At 41.0% G+C, this 19455-nt stretch overlaps 1 protein-coding gene across 4 annotated transcripts in view; it reads left to right on the top strand.

Annotated features, from left to right (window-relative positions):
- Positions 1-16312, top strand: part of BMX (BMX non-receptor tyrosine kinase) — a 49090-nt gene extending 32778 nt beyond the window's left edge. For all 4 annotated transcript variants that reach the window (XM_031445860.2, XM_031445859.2, XM_031445858.2 and 1 more), the window contains 7 exons: positions 1108-1182; positions 1896-2067; positions 4985-5201; positions 6118-6182; positions 9153-9271; positions 11797-11954; positions 15836-16312. In XM_031445860.2, coding sequence (XP_031301720.1) covers positions 1108-1182; positions 1896-2067; positions 4985-5201; positions 6118-6182; positions 9153-9271; positions 11797-11954; positions 15836-15910 — 881 coding nt within the window. In that variant the 3' untranslated portion in view covers positions 15911-16312. The remainder of the gene's footprint in view (positions 1-1107; positions 1183-1895; positions 2068-4984; positions 5202-6117; positions 6183-9152; positions 9272-11796; positions 11955-15835) is intronic.
- The last annotated feature ends 3143 nt before the right edge of the window (positions 16313-19455 follow it).

The following is a 19455-nucleotide window of genomic DNA, read 5'->3' as shown; positions in this document are numbered from 1 at the left end:
CAGTATGGAGGTTCCTCAAAAAACTAAAAATAGAATTGCACGTGACCCAGCAATTCTACTCCTGGGTACATGCCCAGAGAAAATTCCACTTTGAAAAGATCCATGTACCCCATGTTCATAGAAACATTATTTACTATTGCCAAGATAGAGAAGCAACCTAAGTCTCCATCAAAAAATGAATGGATTAAGAAGATGTGGTATTATATACAATGGAATAGTACTCAGCAATTTAAAAAAATGAAATTCCACCTTTTGCAACAAGTAGGTGGACCTAGAGGATATCATGCTTAGTGAAATTAGGCAGACAAAAAAAAGACAAATACTCTTCTATGTTTTCACTTATATGTGGAATCTAAAAAATAGAACAAATGAATGATTATAGCAAAAAAGAAACATACAGATATGGAGAACAAACTAGTGGCTACCAGTGGGGGTGGGAGGTGCAAGATAGGGGTAGGGGATTAAGAGATACAAACTACTATGTATAAAATAAATTAAAAAGACACCATGGGCAGATTTAAAGACAATTAAGCTATGCTCTCTGTCCTAGAAAGAATTCATCATCTAGACAGTGAGATAAATAAATAAATAAATAAGCACAAGGATATACTGTACAGCACAGGGAAATACAGCCACCATTTGTAATAACTTTAAGTGGAGTATCATCTATACAAATGTTGCACCATTATGTTGTACACCTAAAACTAATATAATATTGTTAATCAACTATACTTCAATTTAAAAAATAGTTGATGGCTAACCACGAATAAAATAATTTTTAAAAAGAGCAAAATTAAAAAGGGAAATTTTTAAAAGAAAAGATTCTATCAAGCAACTAACTTTGATGAGATTTTTTAAAGTCACATAAAATAGCTTTGCTCTTTTAATTTTTGCTTTCCGTGGAACTGATTAGTCAAGTCAAGCAAAACAATATGACTGCAGGCTGAATATGGTCAGAATGGATTCTCTCTCTGCATGACAACACCCTGAACTCTGGGCTTTTTCAACTAGTCTAGAGAGAGCATAAGCAGAGGTGTGAACCGATGTGACGTAATGTGATGTGATATGACATGATCACGTGATGACATGATGCTGATTCCATTGCAGGCATGATCACACGACTCCGCCACCCTGTGTCGACCAAGGCCAACAAGGTTCCCATGTCCATGTCCTTGGGAAATGGTACGGACACTCCCTTGGGTTCTTAAACTCCATCTCCCATCATTTTTGGTTAAAATACATGTATATGGTTAATTTACTGAAAAAAGAGGGAAGAGAAGAAGGAGATTCCTGTTCAGATTGTGCCAGGGAGGGCTTCAGCTCTAATTTATTTATTCTTTTTCTTAAACAAACAAACAAACTAAAACCTTTTCTGTCCTCCCAGTCTAACTGTGTAGTTTCCCCAGCATTATCAATAAGATTGACCCAATCATCAGCCTCAAGAACCCCACTGCCTGTTCTCCTTCTGGGATTCTGTGCCTGCTCGGGAAAGCCAGTTTGCAACCTTATGTATTTAGGATAATGACATCCATCCGGATCACAGTTTACTTTGTTTCATAAGAAACTGTAATAATATTTTACCAAGCTAAGGGCACTGAGCACATTTTGACAAAGACACCTCTGGTTAGCAAAGGGTTTTTACTCTAAGCTTTCTTGTCAACAACTGTAGCTGCTTCAGGACCAATATTGTTCTGGAGACATTATCTTGTGGTCTAATAGGTCATAAGACTACATCACTAAGGGTTTTCTTTTAAGTGATCAACTTAAAATAAAAAGTCTTGATGTTCTTCATACTGTCAACATTAAACTCTCATTGGAGAGGAAATCATATGGGAAGCCATTAGCCCCCAAGCCTTCTATTCTCATCCTGAAGACTGTCTGTCTTGCCTTAATAGGAATCTGGGAACTGAAAAGAGAAGAGATTACCCTGTTGAAGGAGCTGGGAAGTGGCCAGTTTGGAGTGGTCCATCTGGGCAAGTGGAAGGGGGAGTATGATGTTGCTGTTAAGATGATCAAGGAAGGTTCCATGTCAGAAGATGAATTCTTCCAGGAAGCCCAGACCATGATGTAAGTTTTGTCTGAGGATTGGCAGTTTAGCCCTCACCTTGGGAGGACATTCATGCTAACAGGCCTGTCCCTAACATTTGCCAGGCCTTGCTCAAGAGCACATATCAGAGATATATTTAGAAATTATAAATCAATTTAACACAGTTACATACAATTGGTCCTATGTGCCTCCTTTGACAAGTATATCTTCACAACAACTTGAAAAGCCATATTCGAAATTAGAATTCTCAAGACTCTTTAGAGGAACCAGCCTCTGGTCCATGGCCTCCCCAAACTCCACTCCTCCCCTTTCTCTTCCCACCCCCAGCTCCATCCTGTACTGAACTCAGTGCCTATGTGCAGACATAGCATTCAGTACATCCAAGCTCCCTTCCTGTCTCCCACAAGCAACTATCCATTGGCTCATGAGCTTGGGTAGGAGTAGGCACACCAATAGCATGGCTCATTCTTGGGGGATGAAGAGTCTGCACAGGTCCCGGAAGAGGCCTCAGGACTACGTGGACAGGGGATTCCGGAGTCCTGGTACCCCAAGAGTGATAGAGAAAGGGAGGCATCGGTTCTGAGTGGACATGTCTCCTTGGCCATCTGGCCGCTTTGCCTTGTGGGGAGGTGCACGGTGGAATGAGGAAGAGTGGGGTCCTGGAAAGCACACGTCCAAGGGCACAAGCCTCTAGCGGCCAGGATGAAGGCACTACTCAAAACTAATGCCCTATAGACAATGTCCCAAACAGTCTGGTAAAAATCCTTTTCTCACCCTACTCCTTTCCTCATCCGATAAATGAAGATACCCTTCCTCATGGGCCTCAGCCCCAATCACAGCCCTTAATTCTTGGCAATACATATGTTCTCTCTCTCTCTTTCTCTCATTGATTTAAGTACAAAGAATTATCTTAAAGATTCTACCTCTTATTGTCAAAATGGTGAATCAGACTTTGAAGGGCAATCAGCCATCCAGGTTTGCCTAGGAGTTTCCTGGTTTTAGCACTGAAAGTCCCCTGCCCCGGGAAACCCCTCAGTTCCAGGCAAAGGGGGACAGCGAGCTGGTCATCCTACTTTAAGGAACCAGTCAGCATGGTATGAGAAGCAATGCTATAGCAAGACTTTGGTCAAAGACAGTTGAAACCACAAATCCTAGCCTGCTACAGAGTAAAAGCACTTTAAAAAAATTTACTCAAATATTTATATACAGTGTTACAGGCATCTGTCTGAGTGCTTGATAAACATGAACACATTCAATCCTCACAAGAAGCCTATGAGGGAGGTGACATTGTTATCTTTGTTTTATAGGAAACTGAAGCACAGAAAATGTTAGCCCAAGGTCACCAAGCTAGTAAACGCAGAGATGCAAACCCAGCAGACATGCCAGTGTCCATTTTTCCTTAGTCATTCCTTTATGAAGACCAGAGGTACCTGGAGCGTTAGAGTTATCAGTTTTACCACAATTGCAGAATTGTTTGGAAGCAAAGGTACTATGTGAATATAAGCCTTGGCTAGGGCCAGCTTCACGGGCACACTACTGGCACAGAAGTGAGGGCTCCCGCACTTAGAAGGGCTCTGTGCTTGGTTGAGCGCTGTGCTGTCACCATCATGAAATTCTTAATAATTCTTAAACAAGGATCTCTGCCTTTTCATTTTGCGCTAGTTCCTGCAAAGTATGTAGCTTATTCTGTCTTTGGCAATTGTACCATCACAATACTGGGGGTGGGGCCCTTAGTGTCCTCCTTTGGTAGGACAGAAAAACCTGCCAGAAATTCTCTTAGGCTCCTGGTGTGACCCCCACGTCCTGGTGTAATTTGAAAACTTTTTTATTTGCTATTAGAAGGCTGGTAATCCTACCGAATCCTAAAAAGTCATGAACAAATCACCTAGTCATAAAGAAAGAAGTCAAACTGTGCCATAAGGGGAAAATGTTAAGTCTCAAATGTAATGGTCAAACTGAGGCCTCTCACGTGGGCAGTGTCAGTTGGCATGGTGTTCCCACCACATGTCCCGGGGCAGGGAATTTACTCAAGGAACAGCTTTGTCCCACCACAAGCTTTCCCTTTGAAGGGAGCAACGCAGGTCTCTAAAACTGCTGAAAAATGCATCCATCTTGAGCAATGAAGCACGTCACCTTAAGTAAGCTGACAGTACATGTCCATATAGCTAAACTAAGAAGGATGAAAATAACTAAATACTTAATAAATCCTCATCTGTTAAAATTTGTTTAATTGACATGTTAAATTTAACTTACTTTACACATACGAACATTAAAGAACCATCCTGTAAATTGATATGAATAGATCAATTCCATAAGTGGATGAACATCATAATTGCTGCCAGGACCTATTAGAAGTGCTAGGTCACATGGTTACTATTTTCTAAACTGATCATCAACAACAAAGAATAATGGAACAATAATGCAAAATAAAATTTTTTAAAAAGAAATAAAAATCACAACTAATCTCACTTCCCTAACATGGCAACTATTGGCATTTTACCTATGCCCTTCATATTCTGATACTGTTTTTTTAAATAAACTGTTTAGACATGAAAGTTAGATGCTTTAAAATGGAAGTGATTGCTATTAAGGAGTAGCTTTCTCCAACCAGTCATGGAAGTTCTCAGGATGCCACAAGACTAAGGATTACTGAGGGAACAGACCATTGCATCCTTGATTCTCTGTAGGCAAGGTGACCACAGCACCCACAGCAGCATAATGGCTGAGGTTGTCAGGGTCTAATAGGAAGCAGCATTCTTTGCCTCCAAAGACTGATGGTCCCAGAACAAGATCATAACTTTCCCCTCTCTTCCTTCATTCCAGTAGAAGGGAGGCAATGAAAACAAACAAAAATCGGAGAGTGGTTCGTTTTCAGGACATCTGGAAAATGAAATATGGAAATTCCACTATTGAACTTTGAAAATCTATTGCTTCCAGGAAACTCAACCATCCCAAGCTGGTGAAATTCTATGGTGTGTGTTCAAAGAGATACCCTATCTACATAGTGACTGAATATATAACCAATGGTTGCTTGCTGAATTACCTGAAGAGTCATGGAAAAAGACTGGAACCCTCCCAGCTCCTAGAAATGTGCTGTGATGTTTGTGAGGGCATGGCCTTCTTAGAAAGCCACCAGTTCATACATCGGGACTTGGTAAGCAAAGCCATTGGTAGCTCAAAGAAAGGAAAGAAAGCTACCTTCAGTTCCCACCTCCAACGATGGGGCCATTGGGTGGGACGGCAAGGAAGGCATTGTCACTTATACTTGGCTCACTTGTCACTTGCATGACACTTTTGTAATAAAAATAACACTCTCAACATAAAACAGTTGAAGTATAGAAAACAGAAAGAGTAAAAGCAGCCATCAATATCTATATAGTTAGGTTGTGGTATGAAGGGAAAGAGATGGCAAGGAAAGACTTTGGTCAATTTTGTGTTTCTCAGAACCATTAAATCCAAGTTGACCTTTACTCCAGGAAGGGCTTAGTGCTAAAGCAGTCATTCAATACAATAAGTGAAAATATGAAAACAAACAAAAACCAGGATGAAATGAAATTTGTGTGTGTCTTTGGGTCAGGGTAGGAGTGGAGAGCATTCTGCTGGGTATGCACTGATATTGATCAATCTTTAGAGATTTTCTTGTGCTGAGTAGCCAACATGCCACACATGCTAAGCCAGTGCATTCTGTCAGTCTCGGTGCAGCATCTAGGCCTTCAAAGTGTCTGTTCATACACGGTGTCCTGGTGGTGGAGAGGGAACCCCTAGAAATGATTTCTCCCTTCTCATTGATGAGCTCAGGTTCTGGGTTTAATGTGTGAGAACTTTCATGTTGTTTGACAAGGATGGATGCTTGGGGAAAATACTTATGGGAGCACTTTTTCATTTTGAAAAATTGAAAATCACAAAGGAAAAAAGACAACTTCTATACTTAAAATATAGCATTTGGGGTTGTGATAGGCAATCTTAGATTGTGCTGAGTACTCTGCCCAAGAGAAGGAAAATGTCTGATTTTGATGCCAAGGCATTCTTGGTCATTTTTACTACTCACTAATTTTGTTTTCCCTCCAAAGGCTGCTCGGAACTGCTTGGTGGACAGTGATCTGTCTGTGAAGGTATCTGACTTTGGAATGACGAGGTAAGCCAATTCCAAGGGGGCAACCAATGAAAGAGGGATTTATATTCACATCTAAATGGAGGTGCAGAACGTGCTCTGAATGAGGGGCTTAGAAACCTTGATCCCCTCCCCTACACTACCTCCAACCACCTGTGAAATATGTTTCATCTCATTTCTTTGCCTGTAAGATGGCATTGTTCTTCAGAAATTATCCCAAGTCCCTTTTAGTTCTTTTGACACCTTGATAAATATTTTGCTGACCTTACAAATAAATTCCATGAAAGATCCTAAATATTCAAATATAACGTTACAGCCAGAAAAAAAAAAACCCAAACAGAAAAGGCTAAAGGAGCCTTGACTGAGTGTGTATGTCTGTGACTATATATATCGTACTGTTATATACAATATAATAGCATTGAGTGTGTGTGTGTGTGTGTGTATACACACACACACACACACACTCAATGCTATTTTATATATGTATATATACACACATACTCTCACACATAAATATATATATATACACACATAATTATGTATGTATGTGTATGTGTGTGTGTGTGTGTGGCTCCTTTAGTCCTTTCTGGGTTTTTTTCTTCTTAATACTATATGTTCAAACGGCTAGAGCATTAACACTAGGAAATTTTTGGTTGTCGTGTTATTAAATTTTATGTGTCATCAGGTAAGACATGAAAGAAAACTCAGATTCTCTTGGTGAGCATTCTATAAACACTTCAGGATTTGAGAAATTATTTTGATTCTGATAGCAGTTTAGAAGAGTCTTCCATTTACTTAACTCTGAATCCTCATACTATTTAAGCCTCAGAGCCGATTTTCATGGTTTTACATAGGAAATGAAGACATAACACGGTGGCCTTTCCACTTGGCAAACACTTACGGAGTGCCTACTAAAATGCCTAGGCCCTGTGGGAGATACTGGAATAAATGGGATAGCCCCTGCCCTCAGTGCCCACAGTTTAGTCTAGAGGGCAAGTCGACACCCCAGCCACGGAGACAAAATACAGCTGTAAAGTTGTGCCGACTCAATGTAAACTCGTGGAACGCTGAGGAGGGATAATGCAGTTTCACAAAGATTTGAAGACCTGACCAAAGCCAGCTCTATATTTAGCAAACATAGTCCTAAAACACCAGAGGAAGACCTGTTGTTTTAAGCCTTCTCTAAAATTCACGATTAGAAGCTGCTCCTCTTCTGGGACCCTTTAGCATTGACAGGGAGCCTCTTTACCTGTGTGCTGCCATCACCCCAAACACCATCCACTGGCTCTCCTACACTGACACTCCAAATGTGTGGCTCTCCTGAGCACAAGAGGAAAAGCTGCTCACAGCTCCTGAGGGCAGGGAGAAGCTCCCAGGACAAGGGAAGTGATCCCACCTTGTTCTCAAAGCAGGAATATTGGCTACTCTGCCAGCATTCAGGGAATACAGTGTCCAGCAGCTTAGGAAAAGGGGGCCACAGGTCTTGCCCTGAATAGGGATCCTGGAGGCCAGGCACCAAGCCCCAATGATCATGAAGCTCTGTGGTCACATCAGTCAGATGCCTGTTGTCTCACTTGGTCCTGATGATCTGAAGGAAGGTTTATGCCATGAGCAGACCCCAGTGGGGGGTGTCAGGGTAGTCTGTGAGTGTCTGGTGGTGTCTGAGGAGCTGCGGGGGCCTGGGAGGGAGGTATGGAAGGTGCTGTATGTAATCCCGTGAAAGCATTATTTATTATTACTATTATTAATATTTCAAAGACTGATTTGCCATACCAGCTTTTTCAGCTATTTTAAACTACAGTCAATATTTCTAACATATTTTGCTATCTAAAGTTTTCTTATAAATTATATCCAAAACTTTGGTTTCCATAATTTTCATTTTTCTCTTAATAGTCATTATTTATTTGGTTTTCTGTGGGCAAATATATAGGCTTTTCCTCTGTTAATTATATAAGTAGTATGCTTAGTATAAGAAATACAGCAATGGTGTATAAAGTAAAAGGTAGAATCTACCCCCTTCCTTCACCTTTTTAGCACTAGGAGTAACTATGGCTGACACACTTGGTGGCCGTCCTTCCATACCTGATTCCTAAACATGCCCAGTCATAGACACAGATATGTACATTTACTGTTTGTTCTCACAAAAGTGGAATCATTATATACACATGCTTTTGCATACAACTATAAACTATAGGCATCTTTCTATTTTAGTAAATGTAGAGCTGGCTCATCTTTTTCATGGCTGCATACAATTCTGTTAATGCACCATATTATATTTAATCACCCTTCAGCATGTGCACATTGAGGTTGCTTCCATCTTTATCATTATTATAAACAAAAGTGTACTGCATACCTCTGAACATATATTTTTATGGTCTTGATATCTTTGTAGGGTATTGTCATCTATCATTGTTTACAACAGCAGAAGATTAGAAGTAATTGACACAGTTAAACAAACTATGTTAATCCATAGGCGGGAATACTATTCAGCCATTAAACATGACGCTGCAGAAGAAAATGTGACCCTGGGGGAAGTGTTCTCGATATGCTATTAAAGGAAAAATAAAAGCTAACCTCAGCACAATAGAAACTCAATTTTGTTCAAATTATAGACAGAAAAAAAGATTGGAAAGCACAAGCAAAAAAGAACCCTGAGTGGCAGAACTACAGGTTATCTTTGGGGTGGGATTCTAACTGATTTTATTTTTATATTTTTGTATTTTTCTCAATTTACCACATTTTGCATTCAGATTTTGGTACTTTCAAAGTTAGATATCATTTTTTAAATGCTGAAAAGTCGTAAGCAGCCTCTAGCTAAGCTCACACATTGAAAGGGAGCAAAAGGTGCAGGAAACCGAGGCCCTGGGCTGAGACCGGATGGCCGCAGGTCCCGCATCAGCCTGTGCCGCCGCGGAGGTGCTGGCAGCCAGCAGAGGTCCTCCCACTTTACACAGCCAAGTGGACTAAGGGCTGTGTTGCTGTTTTCCCCTGCAGGTATGTCCTTGATGACCAGTATGTCAGTTCAGTTGGAACAAAGTTTCCGGTCAAGTGGTCAGCCCCAGAGGTGTTTCACTACTTCAAATACAGCAGCAAGTCAGACGTATGGGCGTTCGGTAAGAATGTGACCACACAGGACCCAGCCCCATTTCGTCAGCTGGCTTCCACAACAGGAAACCACAAAAGCAGCAACATCCATTTTTAGCAAAAGCTCGGAGCACTTACAAAATGACCCGTAAGGCCAGAGACAAGCAAGGAGTTGAAGATGACGATGGTGACCTTGCATCAGTGTTAGGGTGTCTGCCACTTTCTGTACAATTTGCCTCCTGCTAGCACCTTCTCATAAAGTCAGAAGGGATCAAAGCTTTCCCACTGTGAAGATTTCAAACAGTTTTTTAAAAGTAGTGACAGAAAATTAAAACTGAGTTTGCACAAAGTACAAAATGTGGAAGGGCTTAAAGTGAAGTCATTGACTCTCTGCATGGAAGTGGCGTGATAACCATTCCCTTCTAAAGCGACCAGTTTGTGGGGCACGCCTGGTGGAGACAACAAACATGACTCAGCACTTTCTGTGGCTCATTCCAGTTTTAACTAGTGTCCTCGTTAAAAGGCATCATTTAGATCGGGGGTCAGCAAATCCGGTGGCCTGTTTCTGCAAACTTCGTTTTATTAAAGCGCAGCTGTACCCTTTACACGTACTGTTGGTGTATTATCTTTGGATGACTTTATGCCACACAGCAGTCACCAGAGAGACTGCATGACCCTCAAAGCCTAGAATAGTGACTATTTATAGAAAGGAGTGTGCCCTTTATAGAAGGAGTGTGCTGACCCCTGTTTTATCAAAGATCTACACTGAAATTTAGTAAAGGCAATTAGAAAACAAGAGATAATTCTTAAATTGTGATTTTGTAGATTTTCTGCTATTTTTCTACATCAGAAGAAATGTCAAGCTTGTTTACAATCACTGTCAGATGGGTCTGGGATAAATAACCCAAATTATCATAAAGTTATGGAATATATTAGATACAACTGAGAACTATTTCATGCCTGTCTTAGTCCATAAGCACAATCTGACTTTCTCCATGACGTCCATGACTGCTGGCAAAAATGAAAATTTAGCCATTTATTTCTCTATGTCACAATTTAAAAATATATATATATTCTTTCTATAAAAGTGGTATTGTTCACTGGAAAAAACAATCTGATGTATGTAGAAAAAGGAAAAACCACAGAGAGCATTTTGGTGAATACTTGGTGTCATTTTGTGCTGATGAACTTGTCAAAATTAGTTTCAGTCTCTTTGAATCAATTGCTATGCCTTATGAAAGATATTTTTAAAAATCAGTATTTGTACTCAATAGTTATAGCTGGTTTTAACTCACCTTATGTGCCAGAAGTTGGCTCCAGATATTTTCTGGCTGTTCCCAAAAACTAAATTCATTCTTAAATAATTTGTTCCCAGTGAGGATATTCAAAATGAACTGGGACCTCTGACAGTAATTCTCAAAAAGGAATCCCACAGATACTTTAAGCGGTAGTAAGGGAGAATTGTGAAGGGGGGCAACACATTTTTGGATGGTTGATTTAGAATATTTGTTTAAAAAAAACCCCACAGCCACAACAACTCGTAATATTGCCTTAGTGTAAATATTTTACGTAAAATCTGCAGCCCTAAAAGTCAAAGAAGTTTTGAAGTAAGTACTTCAGTTATGGTTCTAGAACAATTGTCTCCCTTCTTACAAGGTTTTGAAGCTGGCTGACGGCTGGAATTCTCTGACTTGGCCAGTCCGACACAACAGCGGCCACCATTTAGAGAGCACTTCAAATGTCCCGGGGCCCTTTTAAGTCCTCTGTGCATTTTAGCCTACTGAATCCTCACGGCAACCCTGTGATGGGCAAATATCCGCAGATCATAGAGAACCCGAGCTGAGGAAGGCTAGAACCCTCTCCAGCCTATAAGCGGCAAACCTGGGCCTCAAAGGCCACATCTGACGGGCCTCCAATACCACCCCCATGACCACCATGACCATAACCTTTTCTTAGTCTGACACGCCCTGGACAGGCATTGGCAGAGTGTGAACTTCCAGGAAAAATGAGCAGGAAAATGCTGTGCACTCACTTTCCCAAGAGAAAGCCAGTGGTTTTAATCAGATGCTCAAAAGCACACCTGACTCACAAAGCTTAGTCTAGACCACCAGGGCAATATGAAAAGGAGGGACGTTGTCAATGATACTATCGTAAACTTCCACTAAAAAGTCATTGATTGTGCAGTGCAATTGTTGCCAAGGTAGAGAGAAAGGAAGGGCCAGGACTTCCATCAACCCCTGCTAAGGGCTGGATCGGGGGCAGGGGTTGTCACTAGGGGTTGAACAAGGCCCCAGCCACCTCCTCTCTGAGGCAGCTGCAGCCCCTTTACCAGCAAGACTGGGCATCTGGGTCTCAGAACGTGGAGAAGGGACCCTAGGCTCCAGAAGGGACGGTCCAGGCCCTCTCCCCATATCCTGTCCTCTCTGCCAGGACTCGTTCCCCAGGGATCCCGGCTCTGACCCAGAGCCTCCCGGACCTGGCGTGTGAAGCTCGTACCTTCTGACCTTGGCTCTCTTGCCTTTTTGTCTGCCGGCTGCCCCTGGGCGCGGTGCAGGGATCCTGATGTGGGAGGTATTCAGCCTGGGCAAGCAGCCCTACGACCTGTATGACAACTCGCAGGTGGTGGTGAAGGTCTCCCAGGGCCACCGGCTCTACCGGCCCCAACTGGCATCGGACACCATCTACCAGATCATGTACAGCTGCTGGCACGAGGCAAGTGGTCCACCTGGGGGAGCCGGCAGGGGTGCCGGTCGCATCTGGGATGGGCGCTGCATCTCTGTCGTCTCTGTCGGAGAAGCACTTTTGAGGGGAGGCACATGTGGCAGGGCGGGTGGAAAGGGCCCTGGGACCCTGCCCTCTGGTGTCTGTAATCTGAAACCAGCACCAGCCGTGCCAGCAATTACCCAACTTAGGCTAGCACCAGTCTAAGGAATTTATCAGCATTAACATGTATTCATCAGGAGACACACTACGAGGTAGGCACGATCATTATAGCTAAACTAACAGAAGAGGCAATAGAGACCCAGAGAGGTTAAGCAACTTGCCCAAGCTCACACAGCTAGTAAGAGGCAGGCTGGCTAGTGCCAGAGTCCCTGTCCTCAACCACAACACTATAGGGTCCCTCCTCGAGTAGAAAACGTGGACCAGACAACAAATAACACGTGGAGAGAACACAGTGGACACCACTCCGTCCTCCCTTCCCATGCCTCCCAAAGGGTATCTCTGGGATAGATGTTGAGCTGGAAATGCAGGGGATTAATTTGTGAAGCATCTACTCTGTTCACAGAACTAAGGGGAATGTTAAGGAAGTGTGAGGCTCCAATTCTGCCCTCCCGGAACTCAGTCTACACACACACACACACACACTGCAGGACTGAAAACACCCAGCAGTTTATAATGTGTGCAAAAGAGAAACATAGACAAGTACAGGAGGAGCTCAGAGGAGAGGGAGACCAGCTTCCTCAGTGCATCATGATCTGAGCCAGGACAGGCAATCTCTGCAGAGCATCCTTCAGTTTCTGGGTGGAGACAGGGTTAAAGGGTGTCCAGGTGAGACTGACCAGCACAAGCACAGGTGTGGAGGCAAGAATGAGTATGGTGTGCTTGGCTGTAGCAGTGGTTGGACGGGCTGAAAATTCATTTGGAAGAGTAGGTCTGGTCCAGATTCTTGTCGCCTTAATGACAAGGAGAGGAGGGCAAGTTCGGCTTTACATAGGCAGTATGGTGCCATTGAAGGCTTTTGAGAATGATGTGATAACAGGGGACTTTTAAGAACATTAATCTAAGAGCCCCAAACCCATAGCCATTGTACAGTGCTGCCTTATTGGCAAAAGGGCCAAACGCTGCATTCATTCATTCACTAGTAAAAGGCAGATTGCTGTCATGGTTAAGCGTGTGGACTCTGGAGCCAGAATGTCTGGGTTGAATGCTAGCTGTGTGACCTTGTATAAACCTCCTAACATCTCTGTGCTTCACTATAAAATAGTACTTAACAATAGGATTATTGTGTGGATTGAATGAGTTTAAAATATTATAAAGTCCTTAGAACACAGTAAGTGCTCTCAGTAGTGGTGGTGGTGGTGGTGGTAGTGGTTATATTCATAGAGCAGCTACACCCCAGGCACTATGCTTGGAGCTAGGGATAAATTACTGCACAGGTTGTAAAGAGTTCCTAATTCCTTGTGTTGGAGCCTGGAGTCCCACTTTGGAAGAGTTACTGAATGCATCACATAATAACATTTTATCTTTTAGCTTTAAATTATTCCTGGAATACTTCGTGATTCCCACGCTGTGGCTCTTGGACCACTCTCTAAGGCTACCCTACTCTTTTACCCTCAATGCAGTGTCTAAGGTGCTGAGAGCCTCAGGTGGTGCTGGAGGGTCAGACTGGGTTAGAGACCTGTCAGTGCCCACAACCAGGAGGGTTTACTGCTGTCACCTGTCAGAGAGAGAAGAGGAACAGACAAAGGCTTTTGAGTGGAAGCCCAGAACCACCCCTGCTCTCCCCACACTTGGTCAGTAAACGTGCATGAATTGTGGCAGAATCCATTGAGAGGGGTTTGCGCAGATGCAGTCCCCAGTTGAAGGTTCTGCATTTAGTGAGTGTTTTGTATCTAATAGTGTCCCTTCTTTTTTATATTTTATTTCACAACTTCCGGGAAAAAATTCACGATTTTCATCAGATTCCGATTTAGCTTTCCTATATTGGGCACAAAAATGAGCACGTACATATGTGTGTTTCTCTTTCTTTCTTATTAAAAAAAGAGAGAGAGAGAGAGAATACAAATTCATCTCTGCAGATGTTGTCCCTCTAGCAATCTCACCAACACAGACCGTTGTTAAACTTCTGAATTCCTCCCAATCTGATAGATGTGAAATGGCATTTTAGTGCAGCTCTTATGTTCGTCTTTCGTTATGAGCGAGGTATATTATTAAGAGCATTTGGATATCTTCCTGAGAATTATTTGTCATGTCTTTTCCCTTTTTATATGAGGTTTTTGTTTCCCCTCTCCCAATTTTAAAGCTCCCAATTTATAAATCCAAGAGATTAACACTATCTCTGATATGTCATAATTATTTTCTCACATTTTGTCACTTATCTTTGATTTAATTTATGATGGTTTTTTTCCATGCAAAAGTTTTTTTTAAATGCAGTTGATGATATCATTATTTGCTTTGATTTCTCTGGAAACCGAGTCACAGTTAGATAGGCTTTTCCCGCATCTAGATTATACAGGTATTCACGCAGATTTTCCTCTAGCACTTTTATGTTTTCATTCTTTTATATTTAAGTCTCTGATCGAGTGTGTGTTTGTTTTGGTATATGGAATAAAGTATGGATCCAAAGATCTTGTTTTCTAAATGACTACCCAGTTGTTGAAGTGCCACTTACTAAAAGACTGTATTATCCCCAGTGATAAGATACTATCTAACAGTGTCAAAATACCCCTTGAACTTATATGAAATTTCAATACGTATTTGGGTTCATTTTGGGACTTTCTCTTCTGTTCTCTGGTCTCTATTCATGTGCTAGCACTGCATTGTTTTTATTTTTTCTTTTTAAATTAGACTTTATTATTTTTCAGAGCCATTTTAGGTTCACAGCAGAGTTGGGAGGAAGGTACACAGATTTTCCCTTATAACTCCTGCCTCTACACCTGCACAGCCTCCCCCATTATCAACAACCCCAACCAGAGTGGCACATTTATTACAAAAGATGAATTTGTGTTGACACATCATAATCACCCATCATACTTTACATTAGGGTTCACTCTTGGTGTTGTATAATCTATGGGTTTGGAAAAACATATAGTGGCATATATCTAGCATTATATTATCATAGAGAGTATTTTCATTAGCATGGCATTGTTTAAATTACAGAGAGTATAACGTGTTTTAATACTAGGTAGGCTGGCACCTCTCATTGCTCATCTTTCTTTACAGTTTTCTTAGCTACTTGGCATATTTAAAAATCCATGAACTAGAGAATCAGTTTGTTCAATTTGAAATAAACTTGCTTATGCTTTGGAGAAGACTGCATTTAGTTTGTATTTTAACTTGGGAAATGTATCATCTTTATTGTATTCATTTGTCCTATTCAAGGCCAAGCAATGTTTTTCTATGTGTTCAAGTCTACCCTGCCTCTGTATTTTTCAGCAGCATTTTAAAGTTTTCCTCATTTGGGGGCGGTACACAGTTGACAGTATTTTATTTGGGTGTTGTTGCTGTTGTAAATGGGGTTTTCTCTTCCATCGTATCTTCTAATTGGTTATTGTGTATATATATAGGAAGGCTATTGATTTTGTGTGTTAATTTTATATACTGTTCTCCTAGTAAATTCCTCCATTATTTGGGTTAATTCTACCATTAATTCTCATGGTTTTTCCAGGTATGCAATCAAATAAAGATACTTTTTCAATTCTTAGGGCTCTGATTGTTTTCCCTTTACGAGAAATGTCTATAGTCTACAATGTTTATAAAATGTCCACATTTTAAAAGTTGTTAGCTTTAGGACTGAAGTATACATATTTTGCATATTTTATTTTGAATCATAACCTTCATGAACTCAACCATTGGGTTTTTCTTTTATTTAGCTTCCAGAAAAGCGTCCCACATTTCAGCAACTCCTATCTTCCATTGAACCACTTCGGGAAAGAGACAAGCCTTGAAGAAGAAATTAGAAGATCTCATGGGAATGAGTACAAGGCTTGGCCAACATTTTCATTCTTTTTAAGGGAAGTAGCAAAGCACAGCCATGGTAATTTAGCTAATTCTTCTTAGTGGTATTCTGTGTGCTATTTGTCTGTTATAGTATCTAGAAATGAACAAGGTAGGAAACAAAAGATTTCCTTGAAATTTAGGTCAAAGTAATAATTTTATTTATGCTGCTCTTAATATTACTCTTCCCAGCCTATAGCAGAAGCACATTTTCTGATTGCAAAATAGAGAGGGTGTGTACCAGGTGTAAAGATTGAACAGAATTGAAAAATTATTTGTTGGATATGTGTTTTCTTTATATCATCACTACCATGGTAATTAAATATGCTAATTAAAATGTATGGAAATGGTGACACTTGCCTTCATGTTTCAATGTTCTCCATCTTTAGCTTGCATGAGAATCAAATGGAGAGGTTATTAAAACTCAGTTTCCTTAGGAACTACCTCAGAGATCCTGGTACAGCAGGTCTGAGTGCATCCTGAGAATCTGTATTTTTAACAGGCTCCCAGATGTTCCTGTACATTCAGTCTGAACTGCCCTGGGGGACCTCATTATATGGTGGGCACCGTTAAGTGATCCACAATTCAATCCAAATGATGCAATTGTTATCTGATATCCCGATTAGAAGCATGACTTTATGTCATCATGTACACAAATATAAAACTAAAGTTAAATAACATTCAATAATATATTAACTATGTGACACAGAGAAAATTTTTAAAGATGCTAAGGTATAACCCAATGCCTTTTTCCTTATGCTTAACCATTATCAATCGCAACTCAAGTATAACCATGATCTTGTATTAGATTGCTGCTTTCTTCAGTAGTTCCCCTCTATCCACAGGGGATACATCCCAAGACCCCAGTGGATGCCTGAAACCAAGGATAATACCAAACCCTATATATACTATGTCTTTTCCAACACACACATACCTATGATAGTTTAATTTATAAATTAGGCACAGTAAAAGATTAACAACAATAACTAATAATAAAATAGAACAATTATAACAATATACTATAATAAAAGTTATGTGAATGTGGTCTCTCTCAAAATATCTTACTGTACACATTTTAATGCCTTTTCCATCTTAACTAAGCACTTATCGCACACTGTGGCCGTAACTTTTGCAATCTGAGATATGACAGCAAAACTAGTATGAATTTAATTTTCCTTCTTCACAGATTCACCAATAGAAGATTTGTTCTTACCATGGGTCTTGGCCACCTCAGCATCCGATTTTTTTTCCTTTCCTTACGGAGTTGAGAGCTTTCACTTTTTCACCTAAAAGAAGCACTTTATGGCTTCTCTCTGGCATTTCCAAATCTCCAGAATCACTCCTCTTGTGCTTTGGGGCCAAGATTAAGTAAATAAATGTCATTTGAACACAGCACTGCGACACCGCAACAGCAGGCCTGATAACCACGGCCACTGAGAGACTAACTGACGAGACACGCTGGGCAGAGACTATTCACGTCACGAGAGCTGATGTCGCGAGATTTCATCCCGCTACTCAAAACAGCAGGCAGAGCTGATGTCGCGAGATTTTATCCCGCTACTCAAACAGGCGGGCCCTTTAAAATGTATAAATTGTTTATTTCTGGAATTTTCCATTTAATATTTTCAGATCATGGTTGACCACAGGTAACTGAAACCACAGAAAGTGAAACGGAGGCTAAGGGGAGCCTACCGTAATCATTTAAAATCCTTTCGTTTGGGGCCCTGGGGCATCTGGCTACTTTGATAACTGAACTATATATTTTATATCTTGATACAAAGGTACAGGAGTCCTACTTTCGCTTCTTGTGGCTATTACTAAAAGGTACTTTAGCTTTAAAACTGCCTCTGTGAATACCTGCCTTCACAACCCATAGGTTTTCATCATTTTGGAGTTCACTGTCATGTCTGTAATGTCAAGAAGGGTAAGAGAAAGTTTAGTGAATGGCACTGCTACAGCGAAAAGTCACCCTAATTAAACCCTGCTACTATTTTCCAGATATCAGTTAACAATCTCCCATAAGAGACATTCACACCCTTTCTCATCCCTCTCATCCTTTACCCCCTAGCTATTTGGAATGATTCCTCTTGGTATTTGTTACCTGACATTTAAAAAATAATTCCTTATTTTCAGCAAAATTGATTTATGATAATAGTCTTCTATTTTTTTTTTAACAGAGGTACACAAATCTCAACATATAATGAAATGGAACTTTTGAAATAACCACTAGGGATTTATACATTCAGCGAGCATTTATTTACCACGCACCATGTTCCAGGTTCTTTCCTCCCCAAGGGAAAAGAAGGAACAAGTAACACAACCCTTCCACCTCGATGGACCCATAGTCAGGTGGGGGTACCCTTTGCTGCTCTGATCCTGTCCACAAGAGGTCTGCACCACAAACTGTTAACCAACCCCTTGAAAGATTTCTCAAGCCCAAACTAGGTCTTTCTGGTCCCCCTTCCCAAAAGGTTGTTTTCTTTTCTTCTCCTTACTTTTATATATTTGATCTTCTAAAAATGAAACCGAGCAGGACCCAATGGCACCTTCCCAGAAAGAGACCCTCCCCTCTTGTTTGTAGAAAATCTTGAGCCTCCTAGGCCTTCCCTGAGTTCCAAAGAGCAAATTTAATCAGAGAAATGAGAAAATGCAGAAACAAAGAAAAACAGTCAAGCAAGACAAAATAGTAAGTTTAGTCATAAAACAAAGAGAAAGACCTTGAGTTCTTGCTCAAGGGCTACAGCTAATATCCCGAGCCATATCCTTGCGTTGTTTTGCAGATACTAAAACTCCCACCAGGTGGAAGAAGCTAACTGCATGCTGACTACCAGCATATAGACACGAGACAAGTTAGAACCAGAAGGTTGATGATGTTCACTCTGGAAATACTACCCTGTTACCTCACCACCATCCAATCAGAAAAATGTCCATGAGCTAATCATTCACCCTACAACCCTAGCCCCTAATGTTGCCTTTAAAAGCCCTTCCCTAAGAGCCACCCAGAAGTTCAGGTCTCCTTACCTGGCCCCATGTTGGGCGCCTTGTAAGAATCGCTGTACCTTCCTTCACCATAACCCAGTGTCAGTAGATTGGCTTTGCTGTGTGTCGGGAAAGGAGACACAAGTTTGGTTCAGTAACAAAAATAATCCTCTTTATAGCTAAAGTAATACATGCTTGCCATAAAAATTCAAACACAGAATTGTCTACTATGAAAAGAAGCCAAAGCCTTGCTTAGAAGCCTGGCTCCAAAAATCTAGCCAAGCAAGATTTTTAAGGAACCAGTAGAAGTTTATCAGAAAATAAGTCCAGTGATGCCAGGAGGAATCAAGTAAAGGAACAATATTCATACTATTTAAAACATGCATGATAATTCTGAATTAACTGTGTTTAGTGGTGGTATGTTGTATTTATTGTGGTTGTTTTGAACCAGAGGTCTGCCTACACTCTTTCAGAAGTGAACAAAAAGGCTGTCCACCCCTGACGTGGCTGACGAATC

The sequence above is a fragment of the Camelus dromedarius genome, chromosome X, assembly GCF_036321535.1.
Source record: "Camelus dromedarius isolate mCamDro1 chromosome X, mCamDro1.pat, whole genome shotgun sequence".
Classification (NCBI taxonomy): Eukaryota; Metazoa; Chordata; class Mammalia; order Artiodactyla; family Camelidae; genus Camelus; species Camelus dromedarius.
Note: the sequence above shows the minus strand (reverse complement) of the source record. Positions and strands in the feature narration are given on the sequence as shown.